Source organism: Phoxinus phoxinus, assembly GCF_949152265.1.
Source record: "Phoxinus phoxinus genome assembly, chromosome: 6".
Classification (NCBI taxonomy): domain Eukaryota; kingdom Metazoa; phylum Chordata; class Actinopteri; order Cypriniformes; family Leuciscidae; genus Phoxinus; species Phoxinus phoxinus.
In genome coordinates this window covers 15,834,019-15,853,211 of record NC_136881.1, presented here as the reverse complement: position 1 = coordinate 15,853,211, position 19,193 = coordinate 15,834,019, and the positions used below count along the sequence as shown (strand labels likewise).

Sequence of the window (19,193 nt, the reverse complement as noted above, 5' to 3'; positions counted from 1 at the left end):
GACTTGGTGGCCTGGAACACACACACAAACACATACATACACACACACACTCAAACAGTGTGTGTATATGTTCCACTCCTGCTGGTCTTTAGAGGTGATTTCAGTATAGCAGAGATGAAGAGTTTAATAATTCAGCTCTGGGTTGTCAATCACCCCTTGAGGTTCCCAATGTTCCGGGGCGACGAGCCCTTTCTGAATGCAATGATCAACCAAACATCAGAACATTACATATTAACATTCCTTCCTGAAACTTAAACCTGCTTTGTTCTTAATTGGAAGGGGTTGGAGACCAGTTTCATTTGGAAATCTCTCTCTTGCTCTTTTTTTCTGTGTAGGTGCTGGCTCAGGTTAGATACTTACTTTATCTGGAGTTTCATTGGGCCTGCTACTCTCATCATCATGGTGAGTTTAACACACAGAAACACACACGCTGGGGGTTTGGAGAATGATAGAGCAAAGCCAATTCCACATTGGCGCGCACACACACACACCCACACCCACACGGGGGGTTCAGATAATAGTGTGTCGAGGGCATTTTCCCAATTACGGGAAAGTCACAGTCACCCTACAAGACAAGCTGAGCAACCCCACTGCTATATATAGAGAAAGAGGTGTGTGTGTGTGTGTGTGTGTGTGTGTGTGTGCGTGTGTGTGTGTACCCTACATTATGGGGGCAAAATTTCGCACACAAAGATAGCAATATCCGAAATCCTTGTCCTTGTGGGGACATTTTTTTGGTCCCCATGAGGAAAACAGCTTATAAATCATACCAAGTGATGTTTTTGAAAATGCAGAAAGTTTTCTGTGATGGGTAGGTTTGAGGTTAGGGAATAGAATATACTGTTTGTACAGTATACAAATCATCATGTCTGTGGAAAGTCCCCATAAAACATGAAAACCTAACATTCCCAAAAGGGTTCCTATTATGCATGCACTGAAATTTTATGAGAAATCAGGCTGAAATTTTGGCTGAAACACTACTACAAAAATCAGATTGTCAAATGTTTGACATGGAGAATCATACATGTAAACATCAGCTACTCATATTTTCCAGTAAATCTCTCCCATTTAGAGTAGACGAGATGAGTCACTGCTTTGACGCATGATGAAATAATGTACGCAGACAAAATTTCAAACATGAATGCAGTTTACATTTGTTTGTTTGTTTCTAATTGTGCACACACAATGTGTGAGACTATTCAAACACCATTGTAATAATACAATTTTAAAACCAAAAACCAACTGCATTTTCCAAAATGTTCCCCTTGGATATTGGATGTTTAATCCAGAGGTTTTCTTTTCTCGAACAGGTTGCACACATGCACTTGTCTTGTACATGCGTTATACAAATCTTATGCTGTTGTATTATTATACTGTAAACATCAGTTTTGGAGTTATTGTTATCTGCACGTCATAATAATGTCAAAAAACCAAGATCACTGTTTGGTATGGGCAACATCACATTCATCAACACTGACACATGCATAAATGCTGTTTTATACAGTTATCAGATTGTTTAAACATTATTATTTCTAACAAAGTCTTGTTTAAAATGAGGGTTTTCAGTTCCAGTAGTTTCAATTGTTGCCAAGAAAGTTCATTTTGGTGCATTAGTATTTCCCATTATAAAACTATGATTTCCAGGGTTAGAAAAGGCATGAAAATGAGCGTGCAAGAAAGGCGAATCCTCCATTGAGCGATTCTGCTTTATTTTATTCATTTAAATCTGTTTATTCATTCCTGACATACAAATGAAAATATGCCCAGTAAGGATTTCAAATATCTGTATCCACTAATTACAAATTAATAGCAAAGTCATGGAAATGCATTGGTCAATGATGTGAGAGTGTTCTTTTATCATTTCATGCTTTTTATGATTTTGTGTTGCAGCTAAATGTTATTTTCCTGGGCATTGCGCTATATAAGATGTTTCACCATACTGCGATCCTCAAACCTGACTCTGGTTGCCTGGACAACATCAAGTAAGGCATTTATTCAGTGTTTCTCTGTGTGTGTGTGTGTGTGTGTGTGTGTGTGTGTGTGTGTGTGTGTGTGTGTGTGTGTGTGTGTGTGTGTGTCCTTTATTGCTTTTCTTGCTTGCACTGCAACTGTCTTCATTTTCACTAAACGCACAATTGTCCTTTAATTTCAAACCGCTCCTCAGAGGTGTTTAAATAAGAAGAATGTTCTTCTGCATATCTAAAGTTAGACGCAGTTTAAAGTGTCTTCATCTGCCACTTTCTCCTTGATGTTTGAGTTCTCATGGGACAGAATCTGTAATGATTAAATTAAAAAAAACTTCTCATAAATCACATTCCCTGTGCTATTTATTCAAATTAAGTCAGCATCATCTTCAAGAGTGCTAGTACACGAGGGGCTGGCATATTAGGGTGTATTGAAACACAGCCAGTCATGTGGGGGATCAGAAACTGTGCAATGCACAGTGTGTAGTATGGCTCATCTATACACTGCAGCCCATTGGCAGACAGTACATGCTGAATCTAGGCTAGTTAGCATATTCCAGTAATTGATTATTCTTTTTGATGTTCAGAACACAGGCAGAGGAGTCACTGTTCAAATCTGTGACCCAAATGCAGATTTTCTGCTGTAGTTCTAGTGTTCTGAACAGATGTTCATGTTATACAACAGTATATGATTGGACAAGCGCTGTTCCAAAACTGCTGAAACATAGTACAACAGCACTGGGACGTTCCGAAATGTCAGTTTGTGCATTAGTGGTGGGGGTTTCTGTAGGTTACATCGATACACCAGTAGGTGGCAGCAAGTGACTGCTTTAGGAGTGAGTCATTGATTCATTCAAACAAAGGAATGGTTCAAAACATTGATTCATTCAGGAACGAAACAAGAGATTAGGGCTGCGTCCAAAACCATATACACTCTTGAGTAGGTACATATTTTGAAATACACTTATATGAAGTGTTACTTCACGACCACTAAAAAAGTACTACATTCGCCATGTTGTCATTATCATGTGACCTACAATCTTGCTGGAAGTAGAAGGTCATCCGGGGACTTTTTGCATTCACTTTTATGAATTCTGGTCCTGGACATACTTCTTTTGTCACATTCTGTTTGTCGCCTACTATATAGTAGGGAATATACTATAATGGGAAGTATGCAATTTCGGATGCAGCCCAAGTGTGTTCGTATGTATGACATCAAAGTACAGTGAGAGCGATTAGAGAGCAGATGGCTCCGTATGCTTTCGAATCGCTCTTGCTGTACTCTGATGTCATACACCAGTCGGTCTGCACGGCACCCCTTCAAGTCAAACACACATAGCCTACTGTCTTTTTGACTTGAGAGAATCATTGAATCATTTACTGAACCAAATTGTAAAAAAAAAAAAAAAAAAAAAAAAAAAAGATGTATCCATTAACAAACCTGTGTTCCTTTAGTATTATTTATCTATTTTATTTTGAATTATCTTTTAAGTTTATATTTTCAGTTTTCATCAGTTTATCTTTTAGTCATTTTATGTGTTTTCATAATTTGTATTACTTTGTTTTTCATTATTTCTACTTAGCCTTATTCTGATTTAGCTACTTTGGAACTATTTTCATTGGAGGAGCAAAAATAGACAATGTAACTTCCAGTATTGTGTCTGAAATCGTTACTAAATATAAACTTCAAGAGTTAGCAGTTAACATAACTGTTTACCATGTTTACAAGTTTACAAAACTTTATTTTAACAGCTACCAAAATTCATTTGCATAGACAAGCAACTGTACATTTCCGTCACAACAACGGAAGGCCCGCCTCTCCATTTATACGAATGGACAATGGAGAAAAAAAGTGTGAATGACGTCTGGTTTCTGCTCAGAGATAAAACATTTTTTAACTTCAGCCGCTCAGAGCACTCCTACAAAAATGTGTGGCACAGCAGGCGGCTTATGGTTGTTTATATTTTTCAATAAAGTTCTTGAAAAAAAAAAACACTCGAGGCACCCGGGGCGCATAAACAGCGCGCAAAACGCTCACTGCCAATAGAAAACCATTTTAAAAAGCCGCCTCTCACTGCAAAAAAATGTGTTCTGTCTGATCGGGGCCTTAGTCTCTTTGTCACCAAATCAGCAACAGAAAATGGAGCAGAGACAAATGGCTCAACAAGCACAGGATACATGGCTGATTTATTACATTCTGTCTCTCTCTAAATTTAAAGTTAGAAAGTTTGGCCCAGTCAAAAATTTAGCCTCAGCACAAATTCCATCCGAAGTCCTGAAGTTGACATGCATAGAATAGATTATCTTGGCTCCAGTGAGGTGATTGGCTTATGAGAGCTTAACTCCACCCACCATCGCAGTTCTCACTTTGAAATTGTCAAAAGGTGCAAGGGACTACATTTAACTTAATAAACTTAAACCTGAACTTACTGGCAGACAATTGTGTTGACCAAAAATTCAACCATATTTCACCATCCTCATCATCACCATAAGAACTTTTCATTTTATTTGTTTGTGTTTTCCAACTCTTGAGTTTGTTTTGTTTTATTTATGATATTTATGAATCATTCATCAGCCTCATATGTCTTTTTTCTTTGTTTCCTTTTCCATCCTTTTTTTTCTGTTTTACATTTCAGCTTTCTGTTGAGGCATGGCTTGTTATGGATAGTCACTGGTAAGGGTCTCCAGCCAATCAGAGTGCCAGTTCTCCGAATCATGCATTCTGATTGGAGTGTTTAGCTGTGTAGTTCTTCCACTGTTTGATTGATTGATTCTCTGAATGTTAAACTTATTTAAGTGATTCATCAATTCTGCAACGTGGCTCTTTGAAATGAACAATGTAATTATAATTCTTCATGAGTGCGTGTTCTCTTTCTGCATCAGTCCCGAGTTGGTTTAAAATCAACATTTCTGTCTGTCTGTCTTTCCATTCTGATTCGCCATTATTTTCTTATTATTATTGTCTCTGATGGAAACAATAATTAATATTGACTGTCTCTCTGTATATCGTCTCAAGTCTCCCCGTCTGCCTGTCTGTCTGTCTGTCTCTCTCTCTCTCTCTCTCTCTCTCTCTCTCTCTCTCTCTCTCTCTCTCTCTCTCTCTCTCTCTCTCTCTCTCTCTCTCTCTCTCTCTCTCTCTCTCTCTCTCTCTCTCTCTCTCTCTCTCTCTCTCTCTCTCTCTCTCTCTCTCTCTCTCTCTCTCTCTCTCTCTCTCTCTCTCTCTCTCTCTCTCTCTCTCTCTCTCTCTCTCTCTCAATTTCAATTTTTTTTCAATTCAGAAAGCTTTATTGGCATGACAAAAATACATCTTGTATTGCCAAAGCATCAATACAACATAGAAAATGATTTAGTACAGAAAATAATTAATTTTAAATAAATGTAAAATAAATAAATGGTAGAACACTATGAACATTTCAGAAATCTGTGAAAAGTTAGAATTCAGTGTGTGTGTGTGTGTGTGTGTGTGTGTGTGTGTGTGTGTGTGTGTGTGAGCGCATCACTGATTGGTCGTCAACTCTCTCTTTTTGTGACAAGCATCAATGTATCTTGCCGCTAGTATGACACACTCTCTTTTTTCTCCTAATAGATGTTGAAATTGTGTTTTTTTGTTTAGTTTGATGAAGTTAGGGTAAAGTATTTCAAATTTTTTGTAAAAAGTCCCTCTAATGTCCTCATAGTTGGGACAGCTGGTGAGGAAGTGTTGCTCTGTCTCCACTTCTCCCTGGTCACAGTGCGGGCAGATGCGGCTCTCTCTGGGCAGCCAGTGCTGTCTGTATCTGCCCGTCTCTACACTCAGAGTGTGATTGCTCAGTCTGTACCTCGTCATCATTCTTCTGAGTTTACAGTCTTTCACTGTACTCAGGTATTCTGCGGGTGTGTAGTCTCTATTTAGGGCCAAATAACATTCAAGTTTACTTTGTTTTTTTGTTGTTTCAGTCCAATAGTTCAGGTAATTCTCCTGTTGTGCTTTTATAATTTGGTTGGGCCGGATTGTGTGGATGAGGGTGTCCGTGTCCTGAGGCTGATCACTGTGAGTCGTGTGTGTGTGTGTGTGTAGCCTCAGGACCAGCTGAAGCAGGGGGCTCTTCTCACTGTTCATCTCATGGCTTTTAAGGGCTTTAAAATGATAAGAGTTGGGGTCACTCATTTTTAGATGTTTCCAAAATTTGCAGGCTCGTTTCTCCACGTGTATTAGTAGTGGGTACTGGCCTAATTCTGCCCTGCATGCGTTGTTCGGTGTGTTCCTCTGGACTCTCAGGATACTCTTACAGAACTCGGCATGCAGGGTTTCAATCGGATTTTTGTCCCATTTGTCAAATTGGTGATTTAGGAGAGGACCCCAAACTTCACTGCCATATAATGCAATTGGCTCTATAACTGATTGGAATATTTTGAGCCAGATTCTGATTGGTATTTCAATTTGGATAGATTTTTTGATGGCATAGAAGGCCCTTCTTGCTTTCTCCTTCAGTTCATTCACGGCCAAATTTAGGTTTCCAGTTGCACTGATTTTCAGCCCGAGGTATGTGTAGCTTGTGGTGTGATCAAGTTTGGTCATACCGAGGGTGAAATTGTGACTCTTTCCCTGACATCTGGGTCTTTTCTGAAACGTTAGTATTTTAGTTTTAGTCGGGTTAATGTTCAGGGCCCAGGTCTGACAGAACTGATGCAGGATGTCCAGGTTCTGCTGTAGACCCTCTTCTGTTGGAGACAGCAGGACCAGATCATCTGCATACAGGAGGAACTTTATAGTGGAGTCGTGAAGTGTGAGGCCAGGAGCTGCTGACTCCTCTAGGAGTTTGGCCAATTCATTAATGTAGATATTGAAGAGGGTCGGTGATAGTGGGCAGCCCTGTCTCACACCTCGCCCTTGAGTGAAGAACTCAGTTTGTTTATTGCCAATTTTAATTGCACATTGATTGTTTGAATACAATCTCTCTCTCTCTCTCTCTCTCTCTCTCTCATACTTTCTAATGATCTTGTTTCAGTGCCAAACATTAGCCTGTCACATTAGCTCAGTTCACAGTATAAATGGGTTGCAAGCTGATTATGTGAGTCTAAGTGTGTGTGTGTGTGTGTGTGACCCCAAAGAGTAAATGACATCACTAAATAAGTGTGAGGCTCAGAGCTAAGTACAGACTAGTAGACATTATGGCTGGAGCCAGCTTGACATTTGACTGTTGTAGAATAATGCCTTTCTCTGAGACAGTTTATATTCTCATCCTACTATTGTTGAACTGAGGAAACATGTACAGACTAATAACATAACACTTTAATACATTTAGATAATATAAACTGGCTAAGGTCATACATGGAAGTGAGTGTGAACTGTGCTTGAGTGAGAGTGATGCACTTTATCTGTTTAATTTATCTTTCACTCTCTCTCTCTGTCTCTCTCTCTTAGGTCCTGGGTTATAGGTGCCATAGCTCTGCTGTGTCTGCTGGGGTTGACCTGGGCGTTTGGATTGATGTATATCAACGAGAGTACAGTCATCATGGCCTACCTCTTTACCGTCTTTAACTCGCTGCAGGGAATGTTCATCTTCATATTTCACTGCATCCTGCAGAAGAAGGTGACACAAACACACACACACATAAGGGTGATTCTTCAATTACGGGGCACTTTTGACTACTAGAGAGCTTGAAAAATAACCTTTTTCAAGCTGTTTCATATGCATTAAAGCATTTATCACATCAGATCATGGCCTTGAGCAACCTTGGATTGATCGAGTGGATTTTCCTTCTATTTTTAGAGAAAAAGAAAGTTAGCCTGCAGTGAATAAGTTTCAACTTACAAAGCATTTGTTGATTGTGTCTTAATGTATCGAAATACATAAAACATATCTTTCCGACACCAAACTTGTGAAAAATAGTGTATATGAAAAGTTATTGGAAATGTGGAGGTAGAATTCCCTTGATTTTCTTAATAAATGTAGAATAAATAATTGTTTTAATTTAATCTCTCATCTTCTTTTTCATTAAATCGTCCTAGCTGAAAGAAAAGTTCCCCTATCTTGAAGAATCACCCATGTACTGTATGTTATGCAAACATCTGCAGTATTGCAATCACGTGCGCACACTCATACCGAGGCTCAATTGACCTCTTTCCTGGGCATTTTACTGAGGGTTTACTGGCCTCTCATTAGTAACGATCTCATTAATCAACCCTTCTGTCACATGCATGCTCAATTAGAGACCCTCAGCTCACCAGATTTATTTAGCCCATGATAGATTTTAAACCTTTTAATTATCTGATGGCCGACCGGTGGATAGCTTCCAGAGTCATTTAGCACGAAAATGCTCATATACACATTACACCGGTGAATTTTAGCTGTAGAAGGAAACCGATATCGATTAGAGAAAAATGACGTGTGTATGTATTAATTTTCAAATGTATTGACGGATAGAATGATTGGACCGTTGTTAAAATGGATTATGTATTGCACTGGCCAACCTTGGAGCTGAAATGGCAATTTATCATGTTTTCTTTCGCATTAAATAGATGTGCGTGCAGGCAACTTCTAAGCCGAAAGTGAAGGATTTCATAACATTTTTAACTAATATATTGGACTAAATACCTAATGGATCTTCTTAACGTTGTATATATTCTCTCAAAGACCCACACAAAGCTGTTTTTACAAGACTAGGGACTGATCTTGGCTTATTTGGGTTTTGTTGAGACAGCAGTGATATAAATCTAAAGCCGTAAGTCCTGTTTGGTTGAGGTCTTTGAGGAGTTGGGTGTGCAGTCATCCATGGAGACAGAGGAATAAAACCGTTGGATTTTTATTTGGCCGATCTTAGAGAGTTTTCTTTCAACAGCTGCGCAAACAATAACACAGCGTCCATGTTAACAACATTAAAAAGCAATTATAGCTGTATTATTGCTGATACAATGGGGAGTTTGTACTGATATTGGTCATTATTGTTATTACGTCTCGATTTTTGGATGGAGCAATACAAGTTTTGGTCCTTGTTGTTGTGAGAATTGAGGTGAAGGTCGTAATGTTGAATGTACATGTGTGTTTTTCCTGATTAAGATTACAGCGTTAGGAAGGTCGTCCAGCATGCTAACTATTGAGGTCATGAAAATGATAAGAAAGTTCCTGCCATGCACACGAAAGTTCACTTTGCTGTTCACAAGCACACAAATGCGCTCGCACAGACACACTGTAACCTGCTGGAACTGAGATAAACTGAGTGAACTCTTTAACACAAGGTCACGAGGAATGGCCAATCGATGAAAAAAATGCAATCTAATTACAAGAAATGCTGACTAAGTAATCAAATCGCAATTAATCACATACATCGATATTTGCTGAGAAAATGTCCTAATTGAAGGCTTAATGTTACTATTAATTTGAAAATAATAACATATTTACATACCACATTACATTTTTCAACCTGACCTAACCATAAAAACTTAAATTAATTCATAAATTAAAAAAAACATGCTTATCATAAAAGAGGTTCATTCAGAAATCATTCTAATATGCTGATTTGATACTCAGTTATCATCAATGTTGGAAACAGTTGTGCTGCTTAATATTATTTTGGATCCTGTGATTCTTTTTATAAAGTTAAAAGCAACAGTATTTATTCAAAATAATGCTTAATGCTGAATAAAAGTATTAATTTCTTTCAAAAAAGAAAAACAGATTACTGACCTCAAACTTTTGAATGGTAGTGGATATTGTTATTGTTTTAACTTTTTACTCATCAAAGGTTCCTGGAAAAAAGTATCACAGGTTTCCAACAGTGATATAAAAAATCTGAATATTTGAATGATTTCTGAAGAATGTGACACTGAAGAAGTAACGGCTGATGAAAATTCAGCTTTGCATCACAGAAATAACTTATATTTAAAGTATATTAAAATAGAAAAACATTTTTTTTTATTGTAATAATATTTCACAATGTTTTTTCTGTATTTTTGATCAAATAAATGCATCCTTGATGGGCATAAGAGACTGCTTTCAAAAAAATAAAAAAATAGTAATGTATCACATTTAATCACAGCTAACGTGTGTGTGTGTGTGTGTGTGTGTGTGTGTGTGTGTGTGTGTGTGTGTGAGATGCTTGCATAAACTTTTATGTTAGATGCGATTAATCGCAATTAATCGATTTGATAGCACAAAATGTTATATATTTATTATATATATTTGTACAAAATTAAATTGAGATTTAATTAAATTCAATTTAATTGTTAACCGAAGCATTTCTCACTTCCCCTAAACCTTGGTTAACCAAACTGTGTGTATGTTTCTTTGCAGGTGCGTAAGGAGTATGGCCGATGTCTCCGCACACACTGCTGCAGTGGGAAGAGTGTGGAGTCAACCATCTCCACTTCAACAAAGACCAGTACGGCCCGCACACCTGGACGCTATTCCACCAACTCACAGGTATCATGCAAACACCACACACACACACCTGGAGGATCCTCCAAACCCATCTCAAGTGATTTTTCTAAGCCAGTGACTGTTGAAGCTGTCAGTGGTCAATGCATTCATCGGCTTGTTATTTCTTTGCACAGAAAGCACTTTAGCTCTGCCGTTTTCTCATTCATGGGTGAATGCAGTCCCACATGACCCAATTTCACATTCAGCCTTAGTTTAAACGGTGCACTCAGCATTCTGCTCACCTATTCGTGAATATAATCAGAAAGGTTTTCAGTACCATATTCCAATCAACTGCTCAGTGCCGATAACTGTAGACAAAAAAGGAAACAAAACCAACCCAAGTAATTGGGATGTCTGTAATATGTATGACATAAGATAGAATATGTAAAATAAGTGAGCTGCATTACACTCTTACTGATATATAGCACAATTTCTTTGTTCAGAATCTAAAAATCGACCCCCTCTCTTCCTCTGTTGTCAGAGTCGTATTCGTAGGATGTGGAATGACACTGTCAGGAAGCAGTCGGAGTCATCTTTCATCACCGCTGATATGAACAGCTCAGCGACTCTCAACAGAGGTAAAGCCAACACACACACACACACACACAAACATGCACCCATGTGTACACATGTACACTGTATTCATACACATATATATTGACAGAAACTGTTTCACATATACAAACACAGGTTGTTTGGATCTGAAATGAGAAAAGTGGAACAGAAAGCAGTTTAATTATCATTTGACTCCTAGAGATTAATTCTGACCAATGAACTTTGCCATGGCAAAGAACAATACTATACCCTGAAAATAGAGATGGGCTTTTTTTTCCGACTATAGGCTCTATAACATTATTTTAGCCTTTCAACATTTCAAAAACATTGAAACAAATTGGACTTTTTTATTAAATGAAAGTTGCATTAAACATTTTTTCACCAGGCCTTCATCATTTATTTTCTGCTGTACTTGAGTGCCTTTAATGCATAGATTTTATTGTTTTACCTTTGTCATTGAGCTAGATTTATTATCTTAATTTGAATGAAAATCCATCATAAAAATATGAATTATTACATTTTAAAAACAAAGAAAATCTAAGCAAAGAATGATATAAAGATAAACCAATTCAAAATTCATTGTATGGAAATGATTTATATACATTTTTACACAACAATTGTCCCTTGTGCTTGTTTACCAAAGAAGAAAAATAGTCAGTGAAGACAATGTGATGTGAACATCACCAATTATGGTGAATATAAACAAAACTTTTCAGTGTGCTTCATTTCCGATCAAGCTTTGCAAAAATTGTGTTGGTGTGTGTGTATAGGTATGTGTGCTCCTGGTAAATCATAGGTTATGGGGACAAAATGTCCCCAGAAAGATGGCAATGTCCGAAATCCTTGTGGGAAAATGTTTTGGTTACCATGAGGAAAACAACTGTTTTCTTCATTTTTTGAAAATGTATAAATGCAGAAAGTCTTCATTGATGGGTAGGTTTAGGGGTAGCATTAGTTTTTGGTGATAGAATATACAGTTTGTACAGTATAAAATCTATAGAAAGTCCCATAAGACATGAAAACCCACGTGTGTGGGTGTGAGGGGTGCATGTGTGTGTGGGGGTGTATCCAAAAATGTTGCAAATGTAATTTCCACCACTGTTATTCCCACCACAGAATGCCATCAAACACAAAACACAATTGGAAATGACACTGTGGTGGAAATGTTCATGACGTTCAGAAAAATGACAGAATTTTCCTGTGATGCATGTGTGTCCACTGTTGGACTTTGTTAGTAGACAAATAAAAGAAACTAGTGAGAGTGTGAAAAAGTATTTTAAAAGAGTTCACAAAGACAAAAGTGCCATGTTTGCCAAGCGTGTATGTTTGTTTCGAGAGAGAGAGAGAGAGAGAGAGAGAGAGAGAGAGAGAGAGAGAGAGAGGGAGGGAGGGAAACTGGAGAAGAATCTGGAACGCAACAGAAAAGTCCTCCAACTTTCTGACCCTGGAGTCCAAATGGATCAGACATCTGTGTGTGTGCTCATGTTCTGCTCATTCTCTAACCCTGCCTGCCTCTGTTATGTCCAAACGTTAATATGATTTGCTCCTCTGAGCTCCTTTGTCTTCTCTGTCCTGTGTAAACAAGAATGTGAGATTTTAAAAGTCTTCCAGCGACATCAGAGCTGAAGCCATGGAAAAACGCTCCCAATCAAGTCACACTGGCAAGACAAAATGTCAAACATCAACAGCTGTCCAACATAAACATCATCTGTGCGGAGCTCTGTATATCACATGGGAGGTTTTACATTCCTGTCCACTCGAACTAACATGCTGCGACTGCTGATGTTTAAAGCTGTTTAAACACAAGTTTACTGATTCTTGTCTGCATCATTCTAACTGTTTATTGTACATCTTTTTTCTGTCTCTTTGTTGCTCCTTCCTTCTGTCTTCTCTCAACTCCATATCTGTCTCTCTTCCTCTGTCTCTCTCTCTTTCTGTCTCTGTTTGTGGGTGTTGTAGGTACCATGGCTAACCATCTCATCTCCAATGCTTTGTTACGTCCTCATGGCACTAATCCTTATAACACACTACTGGGAGAGTCTGCTGTGTACAATAACCCTACTGCCAACATGTTCAACACGCAAGGTTTGCCTCTCACATACACATTTACAAACTTGAGCACTTTCCGGACGGTACTAATTGTCTCTCAGGGTGACGACTGCAATGGAAAATTGACAGGGCTCCTCCTTGGGGAAAAAAAGTATTCATTATTGCAATTAAAAAATATTAGGTTACCCCAAAGATGAAAATTCTGTCATCATTTCCATCATTTACTCAAACTGTATGATTATTTCCCCCTTCTTACCACACAAGGAGATTTTAGGCAGAATATTCACACTGCTCATTTCCATACAATGAAAGTGAAGTGGGACAGACACTGTCGAGCAAAAATTGGCCTTTTTAATAATGTTTTTATTATTATTAAATTATTTAGATTTCTATAAATTTTTACAAGTATTAATTTTACTTAAATGTATATTTATGTAGAATTAGTTTTTTATTTTATGTTCTTAATAATAAGAACAATAATCTAATAATACAAAATAATAAAATAATTCATATGAATAAAGTATATTTAGTATGATTTACTGATTAACATCTTGCACACAAACATATGGTGTATTTCCAGAAATATAAAATATATTAATTAGTATTTAAAATGCCATCTATTAAAAAAACAATTAATTGAAATTTAATTGGATTATATTTAATAAATTAACTTTTATTTTTGAAAACTTTTTAATTACCCATAATCCTATCATTTTGATTAATTTATTATTTATGTGGTGGTTATATTCATTTTATGGTGCAGTATAGGGAAATTAAAATCTCTGCTGAACTTAATTGTTTGGTTGTTTGGGAATGTTTTTTTTATTCTACATACAGTATAAGGCAATAAATAGGCATAATTAGTCTAACTGAATGATTATTTGAAAATGTCACTTGTGTTGGTCTGTTCAAATTGCTCTGTTACACACACACACACACACACACACACACACACACACACACACACACACACACACACACACACACACACACACACACACACACACACACACACACACAGATTATTTTATTATCTAATTTCACTCCATACTGTATGTTGTGTGTATTACAGTACTTGCTTAGAATTCACTTTGAAAAATACATTAAACTACACAGCAGTGGATTTCTTTTATATCCTTTTTTATTTTAATTCAACTTCCTTAAAGGGATAGTTCACCCAAAAACTTTAATTGTTGTCATAATTTACTCACTCTCAAGTTGTCCATAAAGGTTCGGAAAAACAAATTCAAATTTGAAAAACTATTCTGTGTCCTGAGTTAGCAGTGATATCCTGCATACATACTTCCCGTGTCTGTTTAATGAGCTTGTTTATGTTGTTTCTATGTCCATCTGTTCTGTTTAATAATTTGGTGGTATAAGAACATTTCAGCCTAGCATCTGTCCTAAACTCAGCAGGTTAGCATTCAGTCACTAATGCTTGTCACAGTCTGAACTGAATATAATCTCTCTCACTCTCTCTCTCTCTGTGGACATGTTCCATAAGCATTTATGTGTGTAATCATTCTCTCTCTCTCTCCCTCTCTCTCTGTCTCTCTCTCTGTCTCTCCTTTCATGCGGGTCTGCAGCCTCCTACAGAGATTCAAGTATGATTCATTTACTTTCACAACAGCTCCACGTTTATAATATATTCTCCTTTGCTTCTCTCTTCTTTAATCTTCTCCCTTTCCTCATCCCTCCCATTCCTTTCTCTTCTCCGTCCCCCACTAAATTCACATTCCACCTGTATTCATGTTTTGTTCTTTTTAATCAAATATAATAATATCCTATTTGATATCATCTTTCATAAAGCATGCTGTAAATGAACCGATTCATATTACCAACAATCATAAACACCGTATATCAAAGAATATTTGTGCCCATGTACCAAAATGTAAATTGTAAATGAGGTTATGCGGGTGGTTCTGTGTAATTTTGTACCATTTCTTGCATTTCAGAGGGCATTCTAAACAACGCACGAGACTCCAGTGTCATGGATACGCTGCCGCTTAACGGTAACCACGGCAACAGCTACGGTGTGGCAGCAGGCGATTACCTTACCTACAGTTCTCGTGGCAGTGAGCCGCCGACCACGCTTGAGAAAAAGATCTTGAAAGAGCTGACGGCAAACTATGCCCCATCGTACCTGAACACCCAGGAGCGACAAGGGAAATCCCACCAGGGGACCTTGACCAATAAACTCAACAACCACCTGGCCAACGGAGGGGTCGCGGGGTCCTCGTCCATCGCAAAGGATGACGTCATGGTGCTCGACAACCCCGGAGCGTTTCATCGGCACGACGACGGGGGCGGGTTAACCCTGGAGCTCATTAGGGAGGAGTCACAAGCGCCGCTCCTCCCACCGAGACCGCCCCCTCCGGAAAACCACGCCCCCATGCACACGTTCTCAGCCCACCGGCGCCTGCCGCAGGAGAACAGCGAGAGCTTCTTCCCGCTGCTTCCCAACGACACGCACTCTTCGCACACACACACTCCCCGCACACACACGCACTCGCACTCGCCCCTCAGAGACTCGATCTATACCAGCATGCCCACGCTCACTGACCTCCCGCACGGCACTGATGACCTCATCAACGGTCTCCATGACGACGAAGACGATGAGGATGACGACGGCGAGGAGGAAGAAGGCAGCGAGCTGCACCTGGCCAACGGCAAAGGGGTCGTCATGGAGGCGGACGACGTGTACTACAAAAGCATGCCGAACCTGGGCTCCAGGAACCACATACAGGAACTGGAGAGCTACTATCAGATGGGACGCGGTGGCAGTGACGGGTTCATCGGCCCACCTGAGAAAGAAGACTCGTCACCTGAAGAACAGCCACCAGACCCCTCACAGCTGGTCACCAGCCTATAGACACCGACGCACACACACATTCTCAGTTAGCGTGTGTGTGTGTGACACAATGCACAAGGCATGGGATAGACTACCTACTGCACTGATAGGAAGCCCCTAGAGAGACTGATCCCAGATAGCCCCCCGATTTCAGTACATTCAAGTATCCTGTCACCAAAATCCTGCTCCAGTTAGAACCAATAACCAGAACTAGTAATCCATTCCTATGCTAGTACAAGGACTACCGTGTGTAGGTAGGTCTCGTGGACTTTTTTTTCTTTCCAATCTGCTGAGTAAATACTCTTGCGGATAGTCAGTTCGGAGACGTGGACAAACTTTTGCTCCCTTGATCATTTGCATAGCTCTCCTTGACGAAAACCTTCATCCAATGGCTGTCTGATTCTCCTCGAAACTCACCACGGATTGTGGAGAGCGTGTAAACAGACTGCGGACAACTAGCTGCCATTTTAGATGACCGTGTATGATAATGAGACCACCGACCCAGACTCTGAACTCTTCTGTCGTACTGAACTGCATTACACCCACAAGTCTCTAGACTTCTCTATGATTCTCTGCTGCACACATTCCTTCTCGTTTAGCACCGATCTCGTTTCTTGAGCGTGAAATCACAAAAGGCGCATCTAATCTTAAAGACTGAGGACGCATCTTGTTTTCTTACGTTTGTTTTTCAGTAATAATCTCAGTTATGGGAAAGGTAATCTTCACTAATTACAAAGAAATGGAACAGTTTTCCATGTAAAATGTACAGATTCCCGATATATTGCATATGATCGTATGCGTTTCATGTTTTTTGAGATATTTTGCCCCTTGTATGTGTTTTTGTAGACTAGAGCAATCCCACAATGCTGTGCTGGTCCTCCAAAATACTATCCCTTAGTACCGCACAGCGCACGCACACATGCACACATACCTACATATACACGCATACACACTCTCGTTTGGAAGCATGACCATGACTTCCTCCTTTTTTCCAAATGCAACACTTCGTCATTCTAAATCTCACTGTGTCGATGATATCCAAGAGACTCTGGGGAACTGACTGTTGTGTGAATGACAGCTACTGCAGATGGGATCCCAACGGTGCTGGGATGTCGTCATGTCATGAGTTCTAGAGCGTTTACCCTTGAACACCTCATCTTTTATGTGTAAGAGCAGAAATCGCCCATTGGAAGCAGGTTGAAGAATTCCAACTTATTAATATTCCAGTCATACGTGTTGACACAGCTAAAATTGTTCTCAGGCTAAAAGATGGTATATTATTGTGATGATTTTACATATCAAGTCTGTTTTTAACAGTTTAATTAAGAACCGTAAGAACGGCTTGCGGGATGTGAATTGGAAAAGGTCAGAGTCGAGGCCAAATCACAAATGAAAGTGTGGAAATCATGATTAAAAATCATGTGTGGAGCATATACAATGTAAAGGAATAGGATTTTAATGGAGTGGTTTGGAAGATGGAAACAACCTTGTAAAGGTCGGTTTCTGAAACTACTGTTTACTTGTTCTCAAACTGAGACTCCCTGTAGCTTGCACATCTATCCCTTGTTAACCCACCCTCAGAAAATTGACTGCATATTTATTCCTGTGATTCAGTCTCGTTTTTTTATTTTTTTATTTTCCAACAGATCAGAAATGTAGGATCTTTGAGAGCGTCGGGAAAAGAATCGGATCGGCACTGAGACATTTTTTATTGTTATTATCATCAATATTATTATTATTATTACAATATCAATGAAATTATTATTTATTCTTTTCATATGCATTCTAAACTGAATGAATTCATTACTAATATTTGTTGTAACAGTGAAAGTTGTTTGCCAACAAATAAAATGACTGAATTAATATTTACAATATTTCACAGGGGAGAGGTGTGCATGAGTTTCTGCTTCTTTTTTGCTTTTTAATTCACTTTTTCAATTATAGACTGACACTTTCAACAGGACGAGGAACGGTCATGACTCCTCTGGGCAGTTTTTCAGGGAAGGATTGTCATGGAGTAAATTGTACTGTGGATTGTGATTCTCTGTTGAAAATCCTTTTGGACTACACTTAATCTCTGTCTGGGAAACCAGCCGGAAGACTTTAACAGTCAGTCGTTCTTCACTGACCCAGTTTCGGTACCGGAACCAATCAAACGAACGCGGTACCAATTAATTATGCACATCTGAGAAGAGTGCCAGCACAAACAGTGTAATTACGACCTATTGATTTTCATGTCTTTCCATGCAAACAGACACACGTCCGTCTGCAAACACACCCAAATGTCAGACAGTCTGCGCGTGTGAGAGTGTCAGTGAGAGTTCGCTTTGCCAAAATGTTACCACCTTCATGAATATTTATAAGCCATTTTGACAGGCACTTGAGCATTTTGAAATGAAGGAAAGATGCAGCCCCCAAGCAGAATATATAGCTCCATACTCTAGAGCCCTGTCCTGTCTTTGACGTGTGTGTGTGGGCAGCCGATGAGATTGAAGTTGTTTTTTTACAAAAAGAAACTGTTCATCATTTCAACTTTTAACCACCTACAGCCTACATACCACCCAAATTGAGAAGAGTAAACCTAAAAGTTTGGTTACTACAAAGAGGGTGAGGAGGGAAATGATCTCAAGAGGTTCTCAACCTTTTTGACTTAAAGGTCCTTCAATAGGTCCAACACACTATTCTAAGGCCACCACCCCCACACACCCGATATATTTCCTCCGATATACTTCCTCAAATTTTGAAATATTAAAAAGAACTGACCACAATTCATTCTGTAATTCCAGGAGATTCTGATTCGGTATCATTTTCAATTAAAAGAAAAATTCTAATTCATTTGTATTTTAGTCATTTGAATTAAGTTTGTTTTTAAAATATAATTAAATAATATTATTAATTTAATTATATTTAAATAATAAATTCTGTTTTAAATTTTAAAATTAAAATGTATTTATTTTAAAATAACTGAATTCAAATGATACAAATTCAAATTGAAATATTTAGTTGCATTATTGCATTTTTTTCATTTTTTGTTCCATATAATTTATTAATTTTGTAGTCATCCTGTGGCCCCCTTGAATGGTTTGCTGAGGCCCCCCAGTGGCCCCCGGCCCCCGGTTGAGAGCCACTGATCTAGACAGATGGCAGAGACTGCAGTCTTCTTCTCCTCCTTCTCTCTCGCCTGGGTCTTAGGGTAATTAAATGAGACTGGAGAAGATGTGGGCCGGATCACAGCATGGGCTCTGTGTTCACTTAGTGATGCCTGTGACATTTTTACCCATGCTGCCCACTCTAACATCAAAAGTGTTTTAACCACAAAAGCCCATTTCTGTCACAGTGCACTAGACACGAATATGAAATAAAAAATACCCTCAG

General features: G+C 38.7%; 1 protein-coding gene across 2 annotated transcripts in view; it reads left to right on the top strand.

Annotated features, from left to right (window-relative positions):
* Window positions 1-17,696, top strand: part of adgrl3.1 (adhesion G protein-coupled receptor L3.1) — a 115,559-nt gene extending 97,863 nt beyond the window's left edge. For both annotated transcript variants that reach the window (XM_079614720.1, XM_079614721.1), the window contains 8 exons: window positions 336-402; window positions 1,891-1,982; window positions 7,369-7,537; window positions 10,238-10,366; window positions 10,845-10,941; window positions 12,878-13,003; window positions 14,554-14,571; window positions 14,923-17,696. In XM_079614720.1, coding sequence (XP_079470846.1) covers window positions 336-402; window positions 1,891-1,982; window positions 7,369-7,537; window positions 10,238-10,366; window positions 10,845-10,941; window positions 12,878-13,003; window positions 14,554-14,571; window positions 14,923-15,839 — 1,615 coding nt within the window. In that variant the 3' untranslated portion in view covers window positions 15,840-17,696. The remainder of the gene's footprint in view (window positions 1-335; window positions 403-1,890; window positions 1,983-7,368; window positions 7,538-10,237; window positions 10,367-10,844; window positions 10,942-12,877; window positions 13,004-14,553; window positions 14,572-14,922) is intronic.
* Window positions 17,697-19,193: the final 1,497 nt, after the last annotated feature.